Source organism: Oncorhynchus mykiss, chromosome 5 (assembly GCF_013265735.2).
Source record: "Oncorhynchus mykiss isolate Arlee chromosome 5, USDA_OmykA_1.1, whole genome shotgun sequence".
Taxonomy (NCBI): domain Eukaryota; kingdom Metazoa; phylum Chordata; class Actinopteri; order Salmoniformes; family Salmonidae; genus Oncorhynchus; species Oncorhynchus mykiss.
Window position 1 is genome coordinate 57,038,445 of NC_048569.1, and position 24,567 is coordinate 57,063,011.

The window sequence follows — 24,567 nt, forward strand, 5'->3', positions numbered from 1 at the left end:
TAAATAATGGGATATTTCAGAAAAGCTTCATGAGGCATTAAATATGCTTAAGTATAATCCAAAGCTACCCTTGTTGCAGAATATTCTTAAGTGTTCCCACGATAAAATAAAAGCTCAGTTTCTGAGATTTCTGATAATTGATTTGTTTAGTGGCATCAAGCCCGTCAGCTCCTAAAAGTGCTTGGAGAATGCTACAGTCTGATAAGTTGAAACCAATGACTGTATATTAAAACACTCTATTAGTCTTGCCCCTTCTCCCCCATGTCATTAAAGGTGAGCCTCAGCTGCAAGGCAACAGCCAACTCCCTCTTCTCCTTTCCTTACCCTAAGGGACCTCCAGTCCCAGGAAGGCACCATTCGTAAACAAAGGCCCTGCTCCAATACTTTGAAAGGGCATCCTACCCTCCTCCCCTCAATGCAATCACTGACTGGGTGGGGGAGAGCTATTTTAGAGAAACCGTGGCTTTCACCTACCCGCTAGTGTTACACCGGTGATTACCTCAAGGAAAAGAGAAACGAAGGGTGCAATTTGAAAATATTTGAACAGGGCCCAAGGTTGCCTTGGAGAGCTTGATCTCCAAGGATATGACAAATAGGATTCAACGGGAGAGGGGGAAAAACATTCAGGTGTGTATCTCTCATCTAATTTCACTTTGCAACATGAAGCACAAGGAACAAGGGGCAATTGGATTGGATGCTCAAATAATTATCTAAAAACTGTAACACAAGTACATGCTTACAGTCAGAATAGATAAGTCTGCTCACATGCTTCTCTGATGACTTTTGGAAGCTGAGCAATTATTGTGGGTCATTGTGAGATGAGAGGGAGGTTTTAGCCTGGGACAGTGCTAGGTGAGGAGGACCATGGCATCGCCAAGAGGAGCACTCATGGAGGTTCTCAAAGGCCAGGCGACTGAAGGACTGAAGCTCAGGTCCAACGTGGTCCGAGTCTTTGTCAGCTCCACATTTACAGGTGGGTGTATTTTCATGATGGCATTGGGCTCAGTATTTTCATAATGGTATGGGTTCAGTATGTTCATTGTAACATGGGCTCAGCCTCGCGTTATAACACAAGGCATATACAGTTGCGGCCAAATATATTGGCACCCTTGAACATAAATAATTTCCTATTCTAAAATAATTTGAAATTGAAGAAAACCTTTGGTCCCCACACCTTATTGGATTTTCAACATTGCATAACCAATTTTATTTTTGTAAACTTAAAATAGAAAATGAAGACACATGGCATTGACAAAATTATTGGCACCCTGGAGCTAGTATTTGGTTGCACAGTCTTTGGCCAAGATAACTTCAGACAAACTCTTCTTGTAGCCATCAATAAGCTTGCTGCAGCTTTTCCACTGATTCTTCCATATTTGAGGGGTACCCTCCACCAACTGCTGTGTTCAGCTCTTGCTATAATTTATGGATGTGATTCAGATCTGGCCCACCAGAACAGTCCAGCATCTCTCTTTGAACCATTTTTGATGTGTGCACCCTGGAGATGGTTCATTATGAAACACGGGACTGCTCTGGAGTGACCATCGAAGAGTCCGGATGATGATGATGATTATTTGATTTTTTTTGGACCTTTTATTTATACAGGTTTTTTCCTCATTGAGATAACATCTCTTTTTCAAGAGAGACCTGGTCCAATAGCAGCAGGGGGAACAAAGCATACACTGTCACAACATGAAACAAAACTATAGACACACATACAGTACAACAATTGCATGTTACGTTAAAACCCCCCCCCCCCACAAATGTCTCGACTAAAAAACTGTTGTCCTAAAGACAATTACACTCTTATATGATATTTACATATAAACTCCACCAACAAGACTAGATAATCATATGTTTTAATGTTCAGGAGAGAGTGCCAGGACCTGAGTAACTAAAACTATTTCTACCAAAACCTGTTCTAATTCTTGGTACTGATAAAAGGAAATGAGAATGGGACTGTAATTTATACAGTGCCTTGCGAAAGTATTCGGCCCCCTTGAACTTTGCGACCTTTTGCCACATTTCAGGCTTCAAACATAAAGATATAAAACTGTATTTTTTTGTGAAGAATCAACAACAAGTGGGACACAATCATGAAGTGGAACGACATTTATTGGATATTTCAAACTTTTTTAACAAATCAAAAACTGAAAAATTGGGCGTGCAAAATTATTCAGCCCCCTTAAGTTATACTTTGTAGCGCCACCTTTTGCTGCGATTACAGCTGTAAGTCGCTTGGGGTATGTCTCTATCAGTTTTGCACATTGAGAGACTGAACATTTTTCCCATTCCTCCTTGCAAAACAGCTCGAGCTCAGTGAGGTTGGATGGAGAGCATTTGTGAACAGCAGTTTTCAGTTCTTTCCACAGATTCTCGATTGGATTCAGGTCTGGACTTTGACTTGGCCATTCTAACACTTGGATATGTTTATTTTTGAACCATTCCATTGTAGATTTTGCTTTATGTTTTGGATCATTGTCTTGTTGGAAGACAAATCTCCGTCCCAGTCTCAGGTCTTTTGCAGACTCCATCAGGTTTTCTTCCAGAATGGTCCTGTATTTGGCTCCATCCATCTTCCCATCAATTTTAACCATCTTCCCTGTCCCTGCTGAAGAAAAGCAGGCCCAAACCACGATGCTGCCACCACCATGTTTGACAGTGGGGATGGTGTGTTCAGCTGTGTTGCTTTTACGCCAAACATAACGTTTTGCATTGTTGCCAAAAAGTTCAATTTTGGTTTCATCTGACCAGAGCACCTTCTTCCACATGTTTGGTGTGTCTCCCAGGTGGCTTGTGGCAAACTTTAAACAACACTTTTTATGGATATCTTTAAGAAATGGCTTTCTTCTTGCCACTCTTCCATAAAGGCCAGATTTGTGCAATATACGACTGATTGTTGTCCTATGGACAGAGTCTCCCACCTCAGCTGTAGATCTCTGCAGTTCATCCAGAGTGATCATGGGCCTCTTGGCTGCATCTCTGATCAGTCTTCTCCTTGTATGAGCTGAAAGTTTAGAGGGACGGCCAGGTCTTGGTAGATTTGCAGTGGTCTGATACTCCTTCCATTTCAATATTATCGCTTGCACAGTGCTCCTTGGGATGTTTAAAGCTTGGGAAATCTTTTTGTATCCAAATCCGGCTTTAAACTTCTTCACAACAGTATCTCGGACCTGCCTGGTGTATTCCTTGTTCTTCATGATGCTCTATGCGCTTTTAACGGACCTCTGAGACTATCACAGTGCAGGTGCATTTATACGGAGACTTGTTTACACACAGGTGGATTGTATTTATCATCATTAGTCATTTAGGTCAACATTGGATCATTCAGAGATCCTCACTGAACTTCCGGAGAGAGTTTGCTGCACTGAAAGTAAAGGGGCTGAATAATTTTGCACGCCCAATTTTTCAGTTTTTGATTTGTTAAAAAAGTTTGAAATATCCAATAAATGTCGTTCCACTTCATGATTGTGTCCCACTTGTTGTTGATTCTTCACAAAATAATACAGTTTTATATCTTTATGTTTGAAGCCTGAAATGTGGCAAAAGGTCGAAAAGTTCACGGGGGCCGAATACTTTCGCAAGGCACTGTATTTATTTACCGACCTGATTAAAAAGAACAGAGAAAATAGTATCTTACCTAATATGACCTTATAAATCAGTGTATACCAGTGTTTAAGCCTACGCTAGGTCAATGACGACGAGCCAACAGCGCTGTAGAGATCACAATGATGTGTAAGACGTTTTTGATTTGTAATGAACCTGAGGACCGCATGATATACTGAATCAAGTGCTCTCAGGGTGGTGGTTGAGGCCTGCATATATATACAGTGGGGCAAAAAAGTATTTAGTCAGCCACCAATTGTGCAAGTTCTCCCACTTAAAAGGATGAGAGAGGCCTGTAATTTTCATCATAGGTACACTTCAACTATGACAGACAAAATGAGAAAGAAAAAAATCCAGAAAATCACATTTGTTGGATTTTTAATGAATTTATTTGCAAATTATGGTGGAAAATAAGTATTTGGTCAATAACAAAAGTTTATCTCAATACTTTGTTATATACCCTTTGTTGGCAATGACAGAGGTCAAACGTTTTCTGTAAGACTTCACAAGGTTTTCACACACTGTTGCTGGTATTTTGGCCCATTCCTCCATGCAGATCTCCTCTAGAGCAGTGATGTTTTGGGACTGTTGCTGGGCAACACGGACTTTCAACTCCCTCCAAAGATTTTCTATGGGGTTGAGATCTGGAGATTGGCTAGGCCACTCCAGGACCTTGAAATGCTTTTTACGAAGCCACTCCTTCGTTGCCCGGGCGGTGTGTTTGGGATCATTGTCATGCTGAAAGACCCAGCCACGTTTCATCTTCACTGCCCTTGCTGATGGAAGGAGGTTTTCACTCAAAATCTCATGATACATGGCCCCATTCATTCTTTCCTTTACACGGATCAGTCGTCCTGGTCCCTTTGCAGAAAAACAGCCCCAAAGCATGATGTTTCCACCCCCATGCTTCACAGTAGGTATGGTGTTCTTTGGATGCAACTCAGCATTCTTTGTCCTCCAAACACGACGAGTTGAGTTTTTACCAAAAAGTTATATTTTGGTTTCATCTGACCATATGACATTCTCGCAATCTTCTTCTGGATCATCCAAATGCTCTCTAGCAAACTTCAGACGGGCCTGGACATGTACTGGATTAAGCAGGGGGGCACGTCTGGCACTGCAGGATTTGAGTCCCTGGCGGCGTAGTGTGTTACTGATGGTATGCTTTGTTACTTTGGTCCCAGCTCTCTGCAGGTCATTCACTAGGTCCCCCTGTGTGGTTCTGGGATTTTTGCCCACCGTTCTTGTGATCATTTTGACCCCACGGGGTGAGATCTCGCATGGAGTCTTCCATTTCCTAATAATTGCTCCCACAGTTGATTTCTTCAAACAAGCTGCTTACCTATTGCAGATTCAGTCTTCCCAGCCTCGTGCAGGTCTACAATTTTGTTTCTGGTGTCCTTTGACAGCTCTTTGGTCTTGGCCATGGTGGAGTTTGGAGTGTGACTGTTTGAGGTTGTGGACAGGTGTCTTTTATACTGATAACAAGTTCAAACAGGTGCCATTAATACAGGTAATGAGTGGAGGACAGAGGAGGCTCTTAAAGAAGAAGTTACAGGTCTGTGAGAGCCAGAAATCTTGCTTGTTTGTAGGTGACCAAATACATATTTTCCACCATAACTTGCAAATAAATTCATTAAAAATCCTAGTGTGTGATTTTCTGGAATTTTTTTTCTCATTTTGTCTGTCATAGTTGAAGTGTACCTATGATGAGAATTACAGGCCTCTCTCATCTTTTTAAGTGGGAGAAAATGCACAATTGGTGGCTGACTAAATAATTTTCTGCCCCACTGTGTGTGTGTGTATGTGTATGTGTGTGTGTGTATATATATATATATATATAACATCACTAAAATCTAAATCTACGTGTAATGTACATAGTACCAGCTCCTTCTTGGCCTCCAGAGAAAAACAACCCTTATGCCGGTAAAAAAAACTATTCTCAGCTTGAGCTTCCTTATCAAGTTCTCCACATGAACAGTGAAGCTCAGCTTGAGCTTCCTTATCAAGTTCTCCACATGAACATGGAAGCTCAGCTTGTCATCAACCCACACACCCAAATGTTTGTACACTTTGACTTGCTCTATAGTATTCCCAGCCAATATAGCAATGACATGATTTGTAAACATGCCTGGCATTTGAAAATACCAGGCATTTTGTTTTACCTGAATTCAGAACCAGCTTTAAATCATACAGATTCTGTTGTATGATGATAAATGCTCTTTGGGCATTTTCAAAAGCTTAAGGTAAACTACTATCCCTTGAATAAAGAACAGTATCATCTGCATAAAAATTAACATCTGCTGTTTCAATATAATCCCCAATGTTGTTGATATACAAAAGGAACAACAGTGGGCCAAAAATAGAACCTTGCAGAACACCTGAGCGCAACTCTTTGGACTCAGATTTACAACCATGCGCCATTGCACATTGTGTACGATTTGATAGGGAATTTATAAACCAATCTAGACCATGACCAGTAATTCCACAACATTTTAACCTTTGCACTAACACAGCATGGTCCATAGTGCCAAATGCCTTCGACAAATTAATAAAGACACACAATGTAACTTCTTGTCAAGAGCACAGTGGATGTCATTTAAAGCCTTCATGTTGCTGAATCAGTGCTGTGGCCAGATTTAATCCTGATTGCATTCCATTTAAGATGTTATTTTCTTGGAGGTAGGCCTTCAGCTGCCTACTAAAGATGCCAATACCTTAGACAGTGCAGACAATTTTTATATGGGTCGATAGTTGTCAAGTAGCGAAGGATCTCCACCTTTCAGGAGAGGCAATACAAAAGCCGATTTCCATAACTTGGGGATTTCCTTATCATCAAGCATAAGGTTAAAAATACATGCTAAGGGAGAGCAATGATGCCTGCAGCTAGGTGTAGGAAGTGGGGGTCTAGATCATCAGGGCCAGGGGATTTTTTTCTATCAATTTATTTCAGGGCTTTACACACTTCTGAAACAGAGAAGGATGAAAAGGGAACCTGGCGATGGAGAGCACAGGGGTGTCAGGTAAATTCATAGGGGGCTCAATTATACCTTGACCTTCTCAAATAAACTGCCTGCATCTAGAAAATGCTGTCAGAGTGGAGGTTCTCTCAGTTACAATCTGTGTGTCTTCCAACAATTGTTTTGGAAGCTTGTGTATCTTTTTTGCACTCCAAACCATTCACTACTTGCCAAAATTTGGATGGATTATTTAAATGACCTGAAGTAGATTTCAGGTAGTGGTCTGCTTTCAATTTACCAATCATAGCCACACCCATATTTCGAAGAGGTATCACATCCATAACTTATGGTGAGAGCTGAAAACAGCAGTTGAAGGGTATCCCTCAAACATTGAAGAATTAAAGAACTTTGCTGCTGAAAGTGGGGAAATATGCCAGTAGAATGGTGCAGCAAGCTCCTTAGTAGCTCCATAAAAGCATTTGGTTGGCAGTGATCTAGGTCAAAGGCTGTGCAACCAAATACAAGCTCCGGAGTGCCAATAACTTTGTCCATGCATTTGTCTTTATTTTCTAAATTAAAACTTAAGTTTACAAAAATACAATAACAAGATGTGGAGACAGTTTTTTTCAATGGCAACTTATTTTAAAAGAAATAGTGAATTATTTAAGAAAAGTGCAACGGTGCCAATATATTTGGCTGCAACTGAATTTATCAGAGAAGTGATTATTCCTTATTTAGCAGATGCTACATCATCACTACAACGGCCCAGCCATTGTATCTGTTTTGAAAGAATCATATCCCGAATTTGCAGGGGCGCAACTTTGGTTTTAGAAGTTGGGAGGATATAACAACCTACCCGACCGCTCAGAGGTGTCCGCATGGTCCTGAAGCACACGTTGCCTCGTTTTGTATCACATTCCAAGGGGGGGGGAATGCAATTTCAGAATGTGGGGTCCTGTCCCCAGTGAAAGTTGCACCCCTGCTAATTTGTAATCTTTCGGTGAATAGCCTTGTGTTTAGTTTTGGGTAACACTGCAAACCTAGTGTGTTTTCTGACCTGATGTGACCGTTGGCAGATATGAGCAGTGAAAGAAATGCCTTATTGGACAAAACCTATCCTGAACTTCAAGCTTTTTGTCAGAGTCTGGGCTTAGTGTTTGAGGTGAGTAGCAGTACATTACGGGCCGCCATCAGACACATGTCAATTCATTCTAATTTCATATGAATTCGGAGATCATTATTCGGAGAAGTGTGATGTTAGTGTTGTTGGAGGAACTTCTGTATTTAGTTCTTTATCCCTGAAGGTTGTGGATATGAGATGGGGTCTCCAGGATGCAATTGCTGTGGACCACATGACCACAGAACTGTGTCTTCAGGAAATCGAGGCCTGCAGGAAAGTATCCGTAGGACCAAGTTTCATTGTAAGTGTTGTTCAATACTGTTCCTCTAGCACAGGGGTCCAACTCCGAACCTGGAGAGCTACAGGCTTTTCTTCTAACCCATGACATGAAATAACTGTGGCCCAGACTGAAGATGGATCATTTGATACCTGTATCCCAACGTTTGTTCCACGTTGGTTCAATGTAATTCCATTGAAATGATGCGCAAACAATGTTGATTCAACTAGTGTACCCAGTGGGATGTAAGTGCTGTCTACTGTGCTGGGTCAAAAACCTGCACACCTACTAGCTCGCCAGGACAGGAGTTGGAGAACCCTGCACAAATGTTAATTGGCTCTTCTTTTCCTTGAATTCAATAGTTCTTGAAATATATAATTCCAGCAGGGTGTTATGTGTTTTGATTTAATTTGATTCAATATGTCTCCCTTGTTCTCAAGGCTCTGCTGGGGAACCGGTATGGCCACCGCCCTATCCCCCGTGTCCTCCCAGGAAAACAATTTGAGGTGCTGCTGTCCAAGCTACCACAGGACCAGGTGGGGCTTCTCCACCAATGGTTCAGGAAAGACAACAATGCTGTTCCGCCTGTCTACGTTCTTCAGCCAATCACAACTCTGTTGCCCCACTACAATGACCTTCAGCCTGAGAGAAGGCCGCTACAGGATGACAGTGTCATTTCCTGGCGCTACACAGAGGCTCGATTATTGCAGCTCCTACGCACTGCGGCCGTGCAGGCTGAAAAAGACGGGGATATAACGGTTGAACAAAAACACCAGTTCTTCAAATCTGGTCAGAGCTTGCCAATGTCTTGGACCAGTCATGTTAGAATAGGAGCAAGCTAAAAACCTGTTATGTTCTGCCTTGTGATGTGTAGACAAGTGTTGCTAGATTCAGTCTTGGTGGCTTTCTAGTTACATTTCCACTTAAACTACTATTTATTCGCAATGACTTGGTAGCTTATTTGCTCATTAGCTGTAACTTATTGTAGAAAATCCACATTTTGTAGAACCAATCAACCCATTTTCTGGTGTTCTCCCTCCTCCATAGTGGCGGAGCATGAGATAGAGGAGGGTCTGCGAATTCCAGATGGGGACGAGAGCGAGCCCTCCGCCATCCTCTTCGTGCGGGAGCTACCTCACTTGCGTAAGAAGGACGGCCCGAAGCGGCTGGCCCAGTACATGGATGTGACGGCTGATGGCCTGCTGGATACCGAGGCTCAGGAACTCCTCTCGGGCCTCAAGTCGCGTCTCTTCGCTGCCTCGCCGGGCATGCTCAACCTGCACAGTGTGGAGTTGTGCAAGGGAGCCATCGAGCCCAGCTGCAAGGAGCATGCCCAGTACCTGGAGAGCCTCTGCGAGCAGCTCGTGTCCCAGACGAAGGCCCGCATTCGCAGGAGGGTTGGTGCTGGTTCGTCAGTGGAGGCTGGTGAAGTGAGGACGAATGGGGCAAGAGGAGGAGATGCAAGTCAGAGGAAGGGGGAAGAGGACCGAGGTTGGCTGCTCCAGGAGCTTAGTCACCACATGGCTTTGAGTGCCGGGAAGTGTTCAGGCGTATTTCGCGGCAGGGAGGGACTCCTTGGGAAGATCTGTCTGGCCATGTGGGAGCACACCAACACCCGCCACACGCCCCTGGTGGTGCATGGGCCACCAGGTGTGGGAAAGACAACGCTGCTCTGCAAGCTGGCACAGGAGATGCGTGGCCTCCTGGACCCCAGGGCTGTGGTGGTGCTCAGGTTGCTGGGGACGTCGGCAGAGAGCTCCGACCTGGGCCGTGTCCTCCAGAGTGTCTGTTTCCAGATCTGCTCTGTGTTCAGTTTGTCACCTCCCACTCCAATAACAGCACACACGAGTGAGGACCTGGTGAGGTTTTTCCATGGCCTTCTAGCTGAGGTGTCGGAGCGAGGAGACACACTTCTTCTGATACTAGACTCCTTGGACCAATTGTCTTCAGCCACCCAGGGCCAGAAACTCCACTGGCTACCCAAAGACATCCCCCCCAATGTCCATTTGGTGGTGTCCACCGCAGATACAGGCTCTCCAGTTTTGGCTAACCTTCGGAGAACAGTCGAAGTACCGGGAAATTTCTTTGAAGTAGAACCCCTATCATGTGACCAGGGCAGAGAGATCATGAATGCCTACATGAGGGAAGTGCAACGAAGCCTGACTCCAGAACAGTGTGAAGTGGTACTGTGTAGCTTTCAGCTGAGTGGAAATCCTCTGCATCTGAAGCTACTGCTGGACATGGCCAGGCGATGGGCGTCCTATACACCCGTGACTGACCTGGCCCCGAGCAGTAGTGCACAGGAAGTGATGTCACAGCTACTCCAGGCCCTTGAGGAGAGGCATGGGAAGCAACTGGTTGGCGCAGCTTTGGGATATATCGTTTCTGCTAGGTGAGGTGTTCGTGTACACACACAGATGCATAGTCCACAGGAGGCTTGTGAGGGGAGGACGGCTCATTATAGCTGGAATGGAATGGTATCAAACACGTGTTTGATGTGTATGATTCCATTTATTTCCATTCTAGACATTATTATGAGCACATCCTCCACAATTAAGGTGCCACCAGCCACCTGTGACGCACATACACACGCCCACACACATCTGGTGCATTAACCGACAATACAACATTGATATTTCAATCAATAGACCACTGGAATATCAAGCCAGAGTAATACTTTAACCTACAGACAATCCACATGACGAATTCCCAGATCAAAAGCTGCCGTATCCCCCCCCCCCCTTATCATACATTGGGGTTAGAAACTGAAAAATCCATCCTTCTATTTATAATGATTTATTTTCCAAATTATTATTACTCATTCTGTTCTCCAGGGGTAGTCTATCAGAGGCAGAGCTGCGTGATATCTTGTCCCTTGATGACAATGTCCTGGCTGAAGTCTACCAGTACTGGCTTCCCCCCAACCACTCCCTCATCCGCCTCCCCCCTCTACTGTGGGTGCGCCTCAGGCACGACTTGGGAGAACTCCTCGTGGAGGGACAGGCCAATGGCGTCACGGTGCTCGACTTCCACCACAAGTAAAGATCCTCTCTATATATCTCAGCCAAACAGGTTTAGGGGCTGGGGTTCCAAACTCAGATTAAGCCATTTATTTTTGCTAAAAATCTATTTTAATAATGTAGATTTTCCATTGAGCATGCTTCCAGTCCAGTAGTAGACAATACTTCTTGTATTGATCTGCTTATGGCAGAACTTCCAATCCTGTACTTTGTCTGTGCAATTTAATATGGTAATAGGCTGTTGACTGAAACTGTGCGAGAGAGGTACCAGAGGTCAGAGCAGCAGGCTGACAGACACAGGGTCCTTGCTGAGTACTTCTTGGGTAGCTGGAGCCAAGGCCGATTCAAAGCTGTCCTCCTACCCCCACTGACGACCACATTGGACGCTGACCGCAAGGTAACAGAATGATGGGATTTCAGTTCAGTTTCCTATGATGACATAGAATGGCACCTCAAAGAACCCTTAGATGTGTTTTCAATAATAATCGGTGTACTCCTCTAGTCATTACAGTGTAAAATACAAGGGTCAACTCAGATAGTCCTTGTAGCCATTTTGTTAGCTATTTAGCAGCCTTATTGCTTGGGGGATAGAAGCTGTTCAGGAGCCTGTTGGTGTCAGACTTGATGCACCGGTACCGCTTGGCTTGCGGAAGCAGAGAGAACAGTCTATGGCTTGAGTGGCTGGAATCATGAACAATTTTCCTGGCCTTCTTTTTACACCGCCTGATGTAGAGGTCCAGGATGGCAGGGAGCTCGGCCCCAGTGATGTACTGAGCTGTCCGCACCTCCCTCTGTAGCGCCACGCAAACAAGGCCTTAGCACCTCAAAAGAGTGACGGCCATGATTTGCAAACCAAGTGCAAACGGATTTTACCGGTTGAATCACGCGAATATGTCTGCAGTCAGACAGACGTCCACCAGGGTGGTCAACTAAAACAGACTTCCACGAACAAACGGCAGATGAATGGTAGATCAACGTTCGGTGTGGTGTGTGTGTGTGTGTGGTCCATTTGAGCTGGATAAAAGTCTCTGACACTTTTTTTAGAGGGAGCACAAAAAACACAAAAAATATCACAGTAAATAAGATCTGAAACTTAGGAAGAACAATTGATAGAGATGCACAAGAGGACATGTTTTCCATTTAATGAAATGGACGGTTGTTTTTGATACTACCTTGAAGCTAACCGGACGTGTTTCCATAGTGAAAATGTTTCCGCGGGCTACTTGTGTCGTGTTGAATCATTAACGTACACCTGTCTACTCTCTCCCCTGGCATGTTGCCAAGGTGCCCCCTCAGCCTCTGTGGTTCGCTGAAGGAGTGGCAAATGTCAAAAAGCTGCAGGAGCTGCCCTACCACCTCCTCCACGCAGGCCTCTGGGAGGAGCTGCGCCAGGAGGTCATAGGTAAGGCCACAGTGCAAAAGTCAATGGTGGGAAGAGCCAATACTGGCAGACAGACTTGGCTGATTTGAATTGTCTTATTGTTGATGTCAGGATGTTGTCTTACTGTGTATGATGATGTCATATTACGAAGTCTACCTTTAAGCTGCGACTCTTTGCCCCACAGGCAGTAGTGAGTGGCTGTACTGTAAGACTCTGACCTGTGGAGTGGCCAGTGTCATTGAGGACCTGACCCTCTGCACCAAGCTCATGGACTGCCCCGAGACTCAACTGATCCGAGACACTTTCATTCTCCTCAAGCCCACCCTGGACTTTCTAGATGGCCAGATGGGTCAGATGGGTCAGGGGGGGTGGTATCGTAGTTGAGTGTTACATGTTCAATTAATGCACGTTCTGTTGGGTTTAAATCTGCCCGGTTTCAGGTAAAGTAGCTGGATCACTATTTCACATATTTACGAGCGATGCAACAACAACAAAAAAAATCATAGATCAAAAGAGAATGAGTGCTAACTGTAGGGTAGGTTATTGATGACTCTCGTCCCTCTGGCTTGGAACCAGAAACATTGGCATTATACTTGGATGGGTGGGTGGTTGGGTGATACTGTATCAGGAGAGCCTTCTCTTCACACTGTCTCACCAACTATCTCACTCTGTTCTAATACTATGTTTCCTCTCCAAAGACCCCCCCCTCTTCTACACAGAGGTCTTGGCCAGGCTCCACTCCTTCGCTGAGATGTACCCTTCACTGATAGGACGACTCTGCTGCCAGTGTCACGACTGGCTCTCGTGCTGTCCCGACCCCATCCTTGTCCCCAAGTGCACCTTCCTCCAGCCTCCAGGGGGAGCGCTAAAGACGACGCTTGCTGGTTTCCAGAAAGGTTTGTACACATAGTGTAGGATTCGCCTGTTCATTGCAATTGAGCCCAGGAGTAGGATGAAGTAGCCACCAGATGCTGATCTAATGTCAGTCTGTTTTTCACATCTCCAATGGTTAAAGTTAGGATATGGCATGGGTAAGCTGATCTTACATCTGTGCTTAAGGACAGCTTCTTGTCTTGTCTGTCTGAAGGGGTCACAGCTCTGGATATTTGCCCAGAGAGAGGGATCCTGCTGGCAGGCTCAGAGGACGGGAAGGTGATTGCCTGGGACCTCAATGATCTAGAGGTCATCCAAACCTTAGTGGGACACACAGGTGAGGGCGAAGGTGTGTGTGTGTGTGTGTATTTCTAAGGAAAGGTATTTGAGTTTGTAATTAATCACTGTCAAGCGTATCCACATTCTGCTCTTCAGCTAAGGTGCTATCAGTGAGAGTGATTGACAGCGGCACTCACTGTCTCTCATTGGCTGCTGACGGGAGTCTGAGGAAGTGGAGCCTGCTGAGTGGCAGGCAGCTGTACTGTACCCAGGAGGCGGTGTCCATTAACTCCTTACCTTCCACCACACACATCCATGTGTCTGAGGAGAGGGCGCTTGTCTTCACTCACTCTGGAGGCCAGGTATGACATACATGTGAAGGGGTTAATTGTATTCTATCGAATACATTTTCTTTGAGGAGTTTTCCTTCAAATGCATATTTTCAATCATTTTGTTAACCAACCTTTTTATATTTACAGTATGTACTCACAAAAAGATATTATCATCAGTAACGCTTCTGCTTTACCTGCAGGGGAAAGTATGGCATCTTAACACAACAGAACTACTCTTCCAAGTCAAAGATACCGGTGTCTCCATTATTCTTGGATTTTTGAATGGAATGGTCGTCTCCCTCTCAGACGGAGGACTTGTCACATTTTCCCACCCATCTGCCGAGGACAAGACAGCGCAGATACATTTGGAAAAATCTTCACATAGTTTGACGCTGACGGCAACCCTTACACTGCAAAGAAATGGCCGACTACTTATAGCATCCAAGGAGGGCTTTCTCTATCAGGTACAGATTGTCGAAACATGTCCTGGAGGAGGATGATTCAATTTCCTATTAGATAGACTGTATTTCTGATTTTAATGGCATAATTGGTTTCTCATCGCATTCTGTTCGACCATCTGTCATTTGTAGGTTTCCAGCACGGTACAGGGCAGACAGTCACAGTGGACTCTGAGACAGACAGTCACAGAGCTTCCAGTCTGTGCAACCTTCCTCTCCGCCTCAGATGACGAAAGGATACTTTTGGCAGGTAGCAGTACTACAGTACAGGAGGACCTTAGGAGGAACCCCATGAATGGCATTGACACGATGTAGCCTACCTCTGTGTCTCTATGGTTCAGGGGGTTGGAGTAGAGTTTCATTCCCATATGGGCCACATACAGTGCATTCGGTAAGTATTCAGACCCCTTTACTTTTTCCACATTTTGATACAATACAGCCTTATTCTAAAATGGATTTAAATATTTTTTTCCCCTCATCGATCTATACACAATACACCATAATGACAAAACAAAAACAGTTTTTGTAAATGTTTGTAAAGGTGTGGCTGTGTACTTAGGGTCGTTGTCCTGTTGAAAGGTGAACCTCCACCCCAGCCTGAGATCCTAAACACTCTGGAGAAGGTTTCCATCGAGGATCTCTCTGTACTTTGCTCCATTCATCTTTCCCTTGATCATGACTAGTCTCCCAGTCCCTGCTGCTGAAAAACTTCCCCACAACATGATGCTGCCACCACCATGCTTCACCGTAGGGATGGTGCCAGGTTTCCTCCAGACATGACACTGGGTATTCAGGCCGAAGAGTTCAATCTTGGTTTCATCAGACCAGAGAATATTGTTTCTCATGGTCAGTGTCCTTTAGGTGCTTTTTGGCAAACGTGCCTTTCACTGAGGAGTGGCTTCTGTCTGGCCACTCTACCATAAAGGCCTGATTGGTGGAGTGTTGCAGAGATGGTTGTCCTTCTGAAAGGTTCTCCCATTTCCACAGAGGAACTCAGGAGCTCTTTCAGATTGATCATCAGGTTCTTGGTCATCTCACTGACCAAGGCCCTTTCTCCCCCGATTGCTCAGTTTGGCTGGGCAGACAGCTCTAGGAAGAGTCTTGGTGGTTCCAAGCTTCTTCCAATTAAGAATGATGGAGGTCGCTGTGTTCTTGTGGACCCTTCAAAGCTGCAGACATGTTTGGGTACCCTTCCCAAGACCTGCGCCTTGACACAATCCTGTCTCGGAGCTCTACGGACAATTCCTTCGACCTCATGGCTTGGTTTTTGCTCTGACATGCACTGTCAGCTGTGGGATCTTATATAGACAGGTGTGTGCCTTTCCAAGTCATGTCCAATTAATTTAATTTACCACAAGTGGACTCCAATCAAGTTGTAGAAACGTCTCAAGGATGATTAATGGAAACAGGATGCACTTGAGCTCAATTTCGAGTCTCATAGCAAAAGGTCTGAATACTTATGTAAATAAGGTATTTCTGTTTTTTTATAAATCAGCAAAAATGTCTAAAAACCCGTTTTTGTTTTGTCATTATGGGGTGTTGTGTGTAGATTGATGAGGAAAAAAACAGATTTAATCCATTTTAGATTAAGGCTGTAACATAACAACATGTGGAAAAAGTCCTTTGGTTTGAATACTCTCCGAGTGCACTGTATAGCCTGGTCCTAGATCAGTTCATGTTGTCTTGATGACTTCTTGACTATAGGAATTAGCAAGACCGCACAAACAGATCTGGGACCAGGCTAGGCCACATATACTGAATATGCTAACTGGAAAAGTGTCTGGCAAAAGACTATTATATACAGTAATATTCATATCATTACAGGCTGTGAGAGGACACTGGTCCTTTTCCATAGAGAGTCAGACTGTGTCCAGAGCTTCCTGGATCTGCACCACGAGGACACGGTGTTGTGTGCCTGTGTGTCAAGCGACAGCAGAGTGGTCATCTCGGGCTCTGAGGACCAGACTATACGGGTCAGTATTGGTTAATTGGTACCCATGAAAATGATGCACTTGTATACAACTTGTTTCTAGACTGTTCTGTAGTTATTGATTATTACTGATAATAGATGGCATTGATATAGATGGCAATATAGAGGATATAGATGGCAAGTCACATACTGGGCTTATTCAAAGAAGTCACTTGTTCTCAATGACGAACTTTGATCCAAATGTCTTATCTTGATCCCAGATCTGTTTGTGTGTTTTTGCCAACTACCATTGTTATTGGTATAGCTACAACTTTGATGAAACATCCCTAGATAATGTGGCCTTGTGATATCCTACGTTTCTAAATTGTGCCCCAAATATACACAGAGTGTATTGAGTTGCACTGCCAATGCTTCCCACAGTTGTGTGAAGTTAGCTGGATGTCTTTGGATGGTGGATCATTCGTGATACACATGGGAAACTGTTGAACATGAAAAACACAGTAGCGTTGCAGTTCTTGACACGAACCGGTGCTCCCGGCACCTACTAGTTGGCAAGACAGCACAAACAGATCTGGGACCAGGCTAACATTGATCCACTCTGCTTTTTACAGGTGTGGTCTATGACCACGGGAAACCTCCTTGACTGTTTCCTTGGCATGGATGCCCCTGTCACCACTCTGGCTCTGAATGAGGGCACTGTCGTCTCCGCCTCCTCCTCAGCCTACTACCTGAAGCTGTGGCATCTGCCCTCACCCAACAACCCTCAGCAGAGACCCAATTGCTGCATTCCAGCCGGGTGCCCTCAGGTTGCCCTCACTAAAGATGGCGACACGGTATACTATGTTAGAAACGTAGGCCAGAAAGAAGTGATTACATGGAATTGTCACACAGGTAAAAATACATATGTGCACCTTATGTTTGGGTGAAAAATATGACCTACTTGAAAATTGTCAAAGCAAAAGTTCATAGGGATATACAGTGGGGAGAACAAGTATTTGATACACTGACGATTTTTGTAGGTTTTCCTACTTACAAAGCATGTAGAGGTCTGTAATTTTTATCATAGGTACACTTCAACTGTGAGAGACGGAATCTAAAACAAAAATCCGGAAATCACATTGTATGATTTTTATGACATAAGTATTTGATACATCAGAAAAGCGGAACTTAATATTTGGTACAGAAACCTTTGTTTGCAATTACAGAGATCATACGTTTCCTGTAGTTCTTGACCAGGTTTGCACACATTGCAGCAGGGATTTTGGCCCACTCCTCCATACAGACCTTCTCCAGATCCTTCAGGTTTCGGGGCTGTCGCTGGGCAATATGGACTTTCAGCTCCCTCCAAAGATTTTCTATTGGGTTCAGGTCTGGAGACTGGCTAGGCCACTCCAGGACCTTGAGATGCTTCTTACGGAGCCACTCCTTAGTTGCCCTGGCTGTGTGTTTTGGGTCGTTGTCATGCTGGAAGACCCAGCCACGACCCATCTTGAAGGCTCTTACTGAGGGAAGGAGGTTGTTGGCCAAGATCTCGCGATACATGGCCCCATCCATCCTCGTCTCAATACGGTGCAGTCGTCCTGTCCCCTTTGCAGAAAAGCATCCACAAAGAACGATGTTTCCACCTCCATGCTTCACGGTTGGGATAGTGTTCTGGGGTTGTACTCATCCTTCTTCTTCCTCCAAACACGGCGAGTGGAGTTTAGACCAAAAAGCTCTATTTTTGTCTCATCAGACCACATGACCTTCTCCCATTCCTCCTCTGGATCATCCAGATGGTCATTGGCAAACTTCAGACGGACCTGGACATGAGCTGGCTTGAGCAGGGGGACCTTGCGTGCGTTGCAGGATTTTAATCCATGACGGCGTAATGTGTTACTAATGGTTTTCTTTGAAACTGTGGTCCCAGCTCTGTTCAGGTCATTGACCAGGTCCTGCCGTGTAGTTCTGGGCTGATCCCTCACCTTCCTTATGACCATTGATGCCCCAAGAGGTGAGATCTTGCATGGAGCCCCAGACCGAGGGTGATTGACCGTCATCTTGAACTTCTTCCATTTTCTAATAATTGCGCAAACAGTTGTTGCCTTCTCACCAAGCTGCTTGCCTATTGTCCTGTAGCCCATCCCATCCTTGTGCATGTCTACAATTTTATCCCTGATGTCCTTACACAGCTCTCTGGTCTTGGCCATTGTGGAGAGGTTGGAGTCTGTTTGATTGAGTGTTTGGACAGATGTCTTTTATACAGGTAACGAGTTCAAACAGGTGCAGTTAATACAGGTAATGAGTGGAGAACAGGAGGGCTTCTTAAAGAAAAACTAACAGGTCTGTGAGAGCTGGAATTCTTACTGGTTGGTAGGTGATCAAATATTTATGTCATGCAATAAAATGCAAATTAATTACTTAAAAATCATACAATGTGATTTTTTGGATTTTTGTTTTAGATTCCGTCTCTCACAGTTGAAGTGTACCTATGATAGGCCTCCCGGGTTGCGCAGTGGTTAAGGGCGCTGTACTGCAGCACCAGCTGTGCCACCAGAGACTCTGGGTTCGCGCCCAGACTCTATCGTAACCGGCCGCGACCGGGAGGTCCGTGGGGCGACGCACAATTGGCCTAGCGTCGTCCGGTTTAGGGAGGGTTTGTTTGGTAGGGATATCCTTGTCTCATCGCGCACCAGCGACTCCTGTGGCGGGCCAGGTGCAGTGCATGCTAACCAAGGTTGCCAGGTGCACGGTTGGTGCGACACATTGGTGCGGCTGGCTTCCGGGTTGGATGTGCGCTGTGTTAAAGAAGCAGCGGCTTGGTTGGTTGTGTATCGGAGGACGCATGACTTTCAACCTTCGTCTCTCCCGAGCCCGTACGGGAGTTGTAGCGATGAGAAAAGATAGTAGCTACTAACAATTGGATACCATGAAATTGGGGAGAAAAAGGGGTAAAAAAAAGAAAAGAAAAGCAAGAAGTGTACCTATGATAAAAAGTACATGCTTTGTTAGTAGGAAAACCTGCAGAATCAGCAGTGTATCAAATACTTGTTCTCCCCACTGTATTTATCATAGAGAAAGAATAAGAAATAATGTTACAAATGTGAGTGTATAATGTGAACCTAGAGGGGCTAACGAACATGTCTCATTGTATGTTTTCAATATCCACATGCAACATGGAGAATATTTGCTTGTATTTGACAATGGGGGCCTGTTAAAGAGAATCTCTCTCCTGTTTGTCTCAGGCTCTTCCACTGACACCATGGCCGTCTCTGCTGAGGTGTGTTGCCTAGAGCTGGCCCAGAACAAGAAACTCCTCTTCTGTGGCCTCACGACTGGCACGGTCCTCATCTACCCCCTAGCCTTCCCCAAAGAGACCCTGTGCATCCCACCTCCTGAGACCCTGCCCACGGTGCGCTGCATGGCCATTGGCGGCCAGGAGAAGCACATGGCCGTGGCCTACGAGGACTCAGTGTGTCTGTTTGAGATCACGGCCAGGGACAGTTTCCCCAGCGTGGAGGGGCCCTCCGCGAGGTTTGCCCTCTCCCTGCTCCACTCGCCCGTCTCCTCCATGGCCCTGCTCCCAGACTGTAGGCTGCTGTACGGAACGGCCTGTGGGGAGGTCTGTAGCATCATTTGCCGACGTTACCCATAATGCTCTGTAGGCCTACACGATATTTTGTTTTAACTTAGTAAAGATGTTGCTGAAGCTAGCATTGTGTCCTGTCTCCTTATTAATATAAGGTCACCATGTACGACTTCAAGTCCGCCTCAACCGCCACCCTGGATGGCCACCGCAGCAGGGTCAACTGCGTGACGACCAGCAACTGGGGGACGCACGCCCTGGTGGGCTCAGAGGACGCCGTGCAGAGGCTGTGGGGGCTGACCCCCCTGGTGCTGGATCACACCATGGAGTACAAGGTCAGGTTAAAGGTCAACGGTCTAGTCAGGGAGAATCTATTTTTCAGACACACCTCAGATTGACTCATTGACATAAATGTGTTTGGACCTTTTGAAATACAGGGGTTCTTGTTTGAAGGGGTTCTCTGTGCAGCGTTCTCTGGGAGTGACAAGCACGTCTTCACTGGCTCACAGGATAGAACTATTAAAGTCTGGGATGTTGCTAGTGGTATGTGCTCACTACATTTCTCCATTTGAGTTTTTTTATTTTATTTTACATTGTTTGTTTACTACTATTAGAAATAAATGTTGCTCGCTACTATTTCAAACCATATATCATTCCCATATTGGTATACACAAATGAACACTACATATTGTGTATCATTTTTTTTTGTCCCAGGGAGTCTGTTATTCGTCCAGTATGTCTACGCTCCTGTCACCAAAATGTTGACCTACAGGAATGGCTTTGTGGCAATCTCTCAGCTGGGCTACGTCATCAAGGAAGGATTCCGCTGTCCGGATGGCGTCTGTCCGGAATATAACCCACTCCGGAACGTCAACGCACACTACAGGGTCACGTCCCGGCAGAAGAGTGCAGACAGCCCTCACAGCGTCATCACAGAGATCCCTGAGTACAATCCCGCTCAGTTTAACTTCATGGCCCTGATGCTCAAGAGCAAACCCTCTCACTCATGCCAACTGTTGTAAGGAAACTGACATAACATTACAGACATAGTGTCAATTGTAGAGATCTAGTGTCATATACGGTCCTAAGGTGTGCTGCTACTGTATACAGTAAGTTGACTTCAGTTTCCCACACTGAATTATATGAAAATAGGGGCTATGTCTGTCAGCTCAATTCACTTGCTTTAAATCAGCTATGCACATTACTTATTATAAAACATTCTGTGAAATGTAGGAATTTGTGTTAGCACATGTTCATCACATGACACGTAGAGATGACAAATATACAAACTGTTACAAAATGCCGTGATTATGTATAAAAGCATCAATATGCAGAACATTTAAGGGCTAGTTGCTGTACAAAGCACACATGTACACTGAGTGTACAAAACATTAGGAACACCTGCTCCTTCCATGACATAGACTGACCAGGTTAATCCAGGTGAAAGCTATGATTCCTTATTGATGTCACTTGCTAAATCCACTTGTCATGGAAATTACCACCAGGGACTCAGTCAAACATTAAATTACTCATTATTATCAGTAAACTGGAGAGGTTCCAACCAACTTAATGCACAATAGTACACGTTGTTTGGGAGATCTGCCGGGGCAGTCCCGTTAGTTCTCTTATAGTTGTATTTGCATGATTTAGCTTATTCATAATTAATTAATCATTAACGTTTGGTTCATGCATGTGACCAACCAATACCTCACAAGGCTTCTTCTCGCCAAGCTAAGACCTTGAAACCGAGATACCCTTTTCAGTTCTCAAAGCAATGTTCTGGGCATACTGCCAAATTGCTTATACTGATTGTGAGGATACCTCCCAGGCGCGATCAATCCGTCAAATTGGTTCTTAGAAAAGCACAAACCATAAACTGTTCCTTCACACACTTACATCAGTGTAGATGAAGGGGAGGAGAGAGGTTATATAAGGATTTTTAAGCCTTGAGACAAGGATTGTGTATGTGTGCCATTGAGGGTGAATGGGCAAAACAAAAGATTGTCTTGCCTTTGAACGGGGTATGGAAGTAGGTGCCAAGCTCACTTGTGTGAGGGGATCAAGAACTGCAAAGTTTCCTGTGTGTATCGAGAATGGTCCACCACCCAAAGGACATCCAGCCAACTTGACACAACTGTGGGAAGCATTGGCGTCAACATGGGCCATTCCCTGTGGAACGCTTTCGACACCTTGTAGAGTCCATGCCTCGACAAATTGAGGCTGTTCTGAGGGCAAAAGGGGGTGTGTCTCAATATTAGGAAGGTGTTCCTAATGTTTTTTACACTCTGTGTAGAAATGTTCATATTTTGTAGAATGCTAAAATAAAATATTCTGACATTTCCTGTTGTTGGAAATCATATATAAAATAGTTATTGTCTTTGCCTTCCGGCGCTCTCTTGAACAATCTTTTGACATTAAAGTACAGAGATTCACAGTGCGTACAGACTACTTCTGTTCAAAGTTGTTGCTAAACAACTCCAATGGACCAAGAGGAGGGCCCTCTCATTTATTATTGAAGTCCCAGGAAGCAGGGCACCAAACATTGCTGTCTAGTCTTTCTCTAGTGAAGGAAGTCTCTCTTCCACCATCTTGTTTTCCCCTCTGTTGGGCCTTTATACACGGCTTGCAAGAAAAAGACACAAAAACTTGGTACATGATGAGAAATAAGGTTGGGCATTCTACAAACATGCCGTACAATCACTCATATTTTCAAGTCCTTTTGAAAGCACCGTCTTTCTGTTTATTTAGAGAGCATTGCCTTTCTTTTTTTGTATAGACAATTTCCCCCCCCAAAATTAATCTTTAACATAACCAACATATTACACAAAAAAAACACACACATGCAAAACACAAATACATATTTAAATGATATGCTTTTTCATGGTCATGATTATTTCAAGTGTCCTTAAAGAAACACAAGACTCGTTCCCGAGTCTGTGTTATTTTTCTCCAGCCTCTTTGCTAACACGATCTCACGCAACGTTTTAATCAACATGTTCATCCACTCCGTGAACACTAGCTCTTTAGAGCTTTTCCAATGTCAAGCATTGCCTTCCTGTTCTCTGTGACTTGTGTAGCTTCCTATGGGCTTCTGCTTGTTCTCAACTGAACGTATATCTTGAAATGTGATTAAATATATTATTGGAGAGCTAATCTAATTGTGTTTTTTTTTTTAATGGCCCCTCTGCAGCTGACAATTTACTAAAAATCTACATGGTATAATTGTATATTTGTATGTGCCATCCTCTTACTGGTCCTACATACAGTTGATTCCTAATGACTTGAAAATGACATTTGTTGCCTTAACTGGGGCATAAAGACATCCAGAGCAAGTAAAAACAAATATATTTAATTTGGGACTGCTATTTCACTCGAAAGGGATTTGCACTTGTCTGATCTGCACTTCTCCGGGATCGACTATGTTTAGAATATCCAGCCAAGCAAACTAAACATGTTTTTCCCCAATCGAATTCAAATGTGAACTACTGAGCCATGTCTTACCTCTAAACAGAGCAGACTCACGGTAATCCCCCCCATTAAGAAGAGGTTCTGTCTCCCCCACCACACAACCTTATCCAGGCAGCCAGCGGTGTACACGCTCGCCCCCTGTCGAACTCCGCTCCATACTCTGGGCCTCATAGCCACACATGGTGTTGAACACTGTCTGTGGAAATACCGTGGATATAACATTCCGGAGCATGACTGTTGGGTGCGCAGGATTTTGTTCCGGCCTGGCTCTAAAACCCCTGATTCTGATACAAAGCCAACTCATGAATTATAGTGAATAAACTTGATTTAAACATTTCCAGGTTTAGATTGAGTTGCTTCACTGCAGTTCTATCATTCTGTTCTATGATAGTAGGTTGTGCTAAATTTCTCTTGGATTCTGCTAATACAGGAAGTATTTCAGCAGTCCGCTGTCCACTGTTCTGTCAGTATGCAGTGCGTAGTGTTGTGGTCTATTTCTTCTCATTTCATTTTCATAGCAAAGGTTGTTCCCAAAGGTCATTTATATACTGTCATTCTTTAGTAATTAGTACATTATTAATGATTCATGTGATGCCCTTCTCCCCATTTAACGATCATGTTATAATATAGTCATATTTTCATTAATCAGACTCTTTCATCCGAACACACCAATACACAAATACTCTGTATATGAGGCCCATAACGAAATCAAATCCACAATTCTAGTAATTCTATTTATATGGCCAGCACCATGCTCCAACCAACTGAACCAGTGTAATTAACCTGTTTCAGAACAAAGTCAATAACATGTTTTCAAGTCCAAATCATCCCGATTGCCTTTTCATCAACTTTTCAGTCCTCTCCAAAACCTGAAAGAACACCAGAAAACATCTCAGTGATCTCTGATACCTACAAGCAAATTAGTTTAATTTTGGTGAAACCTTTATTCTAAAATGGTGGCATGCAGAGAATTCAATTCTGCTTTGGCTTTGCATGGGATGCAATTTTCAGCAAAATACCGGCTTTCAGGGTCCTAACATTACCTTGTCAGTGAATAGGAAAACAAGCCCTGCAGCTGCAATCTGCAGGAGGATTGCCAGCCAATATCCCTAAAAACTGACAACAGAAATGATTTTTCAACCTTGTAGTAGGCTAGGACAGTTGCAAGACATGATGGTATTACTTACTTTCTGCAATCACCATAAAGAGAACTACAGTGTTGAGATAATTACAGGTACTACTATTTACCATAATCTATCTATGGCTTTCCAATATACAGAAAGCAATATTGTACGTAT

At 44.3% G+C, this 24,567-nt stretch overlaps 1 protein-coding gene across 1 annotated transcript; it reads left to right on the top strand.

Moving 5' to 3' along the window:
- The first annotated feature begins 672 nt into the window (after positions 1 to 672).
- On the top strand, positions 673 to 22,946 carry nwd1 (NACHT and WD repeat domain containing 1). The gene is made up of 20 exons (XM_036979052.1): positions 673 to 973; positions 7,643 to 7,728; positions 7,871 to 7,987; positions 8,404 to 8,752; positions 9,011 to 10,355; positions 10,798 to 11,001; positions 11,221 to 11,380; positions 12,268 to 12,385; positions 12,549 to 12,743; positions 12,913 to 13,260; positions 13,452 to 13,574; positions 13,673 to 13,878; positions 14,049 to 14,312; positions 14,439 to 14,556; positions 16,131 to 16,279; positions 16,848 to 17,127; positions 19,461 to 19,837; positions 19,960 to 20,136; positions 20,239 to 20,344; positions 20,516 to 22,946. Exons 1-20 carry the CDS (start codon positions 865 to 867, stop codon positions 20,821 to 20,823), a joined length of 5,139 nt encoding a protein of 1,712 aa, XP_036834947.1. The 5' UTR covers positions 673 to 864; the 3' UTR covers positions 20,824 to 22,946.
- The last annotated feature ends 1,621 nt before the right edge of the window (positions 22,947 to 24,567 follow it).

Coding starts and splice junctions, on each gene's coding strand:
- nwd1 (XM_036979052.1), top strand. CDS start 865: ATGGCATCGCCAAGAGGAGCACTCATGGAGGTTCTCAAAGGCCAGGCG. Junction 11,002..11,220: donor GTGCTCGACTTCCACCACAA/GTAAAGATCCTC, acceptor ATATGGTAATAG/GCTGTTGACTGAAACTGTGC. Junction 13,575..13,672: donor AACCTTAGTGGGACACACAG/GTGAGGGCGAAG, acceptor TCTGCTCTTCAG/CTAAGGTGCTATCAGTGAGA.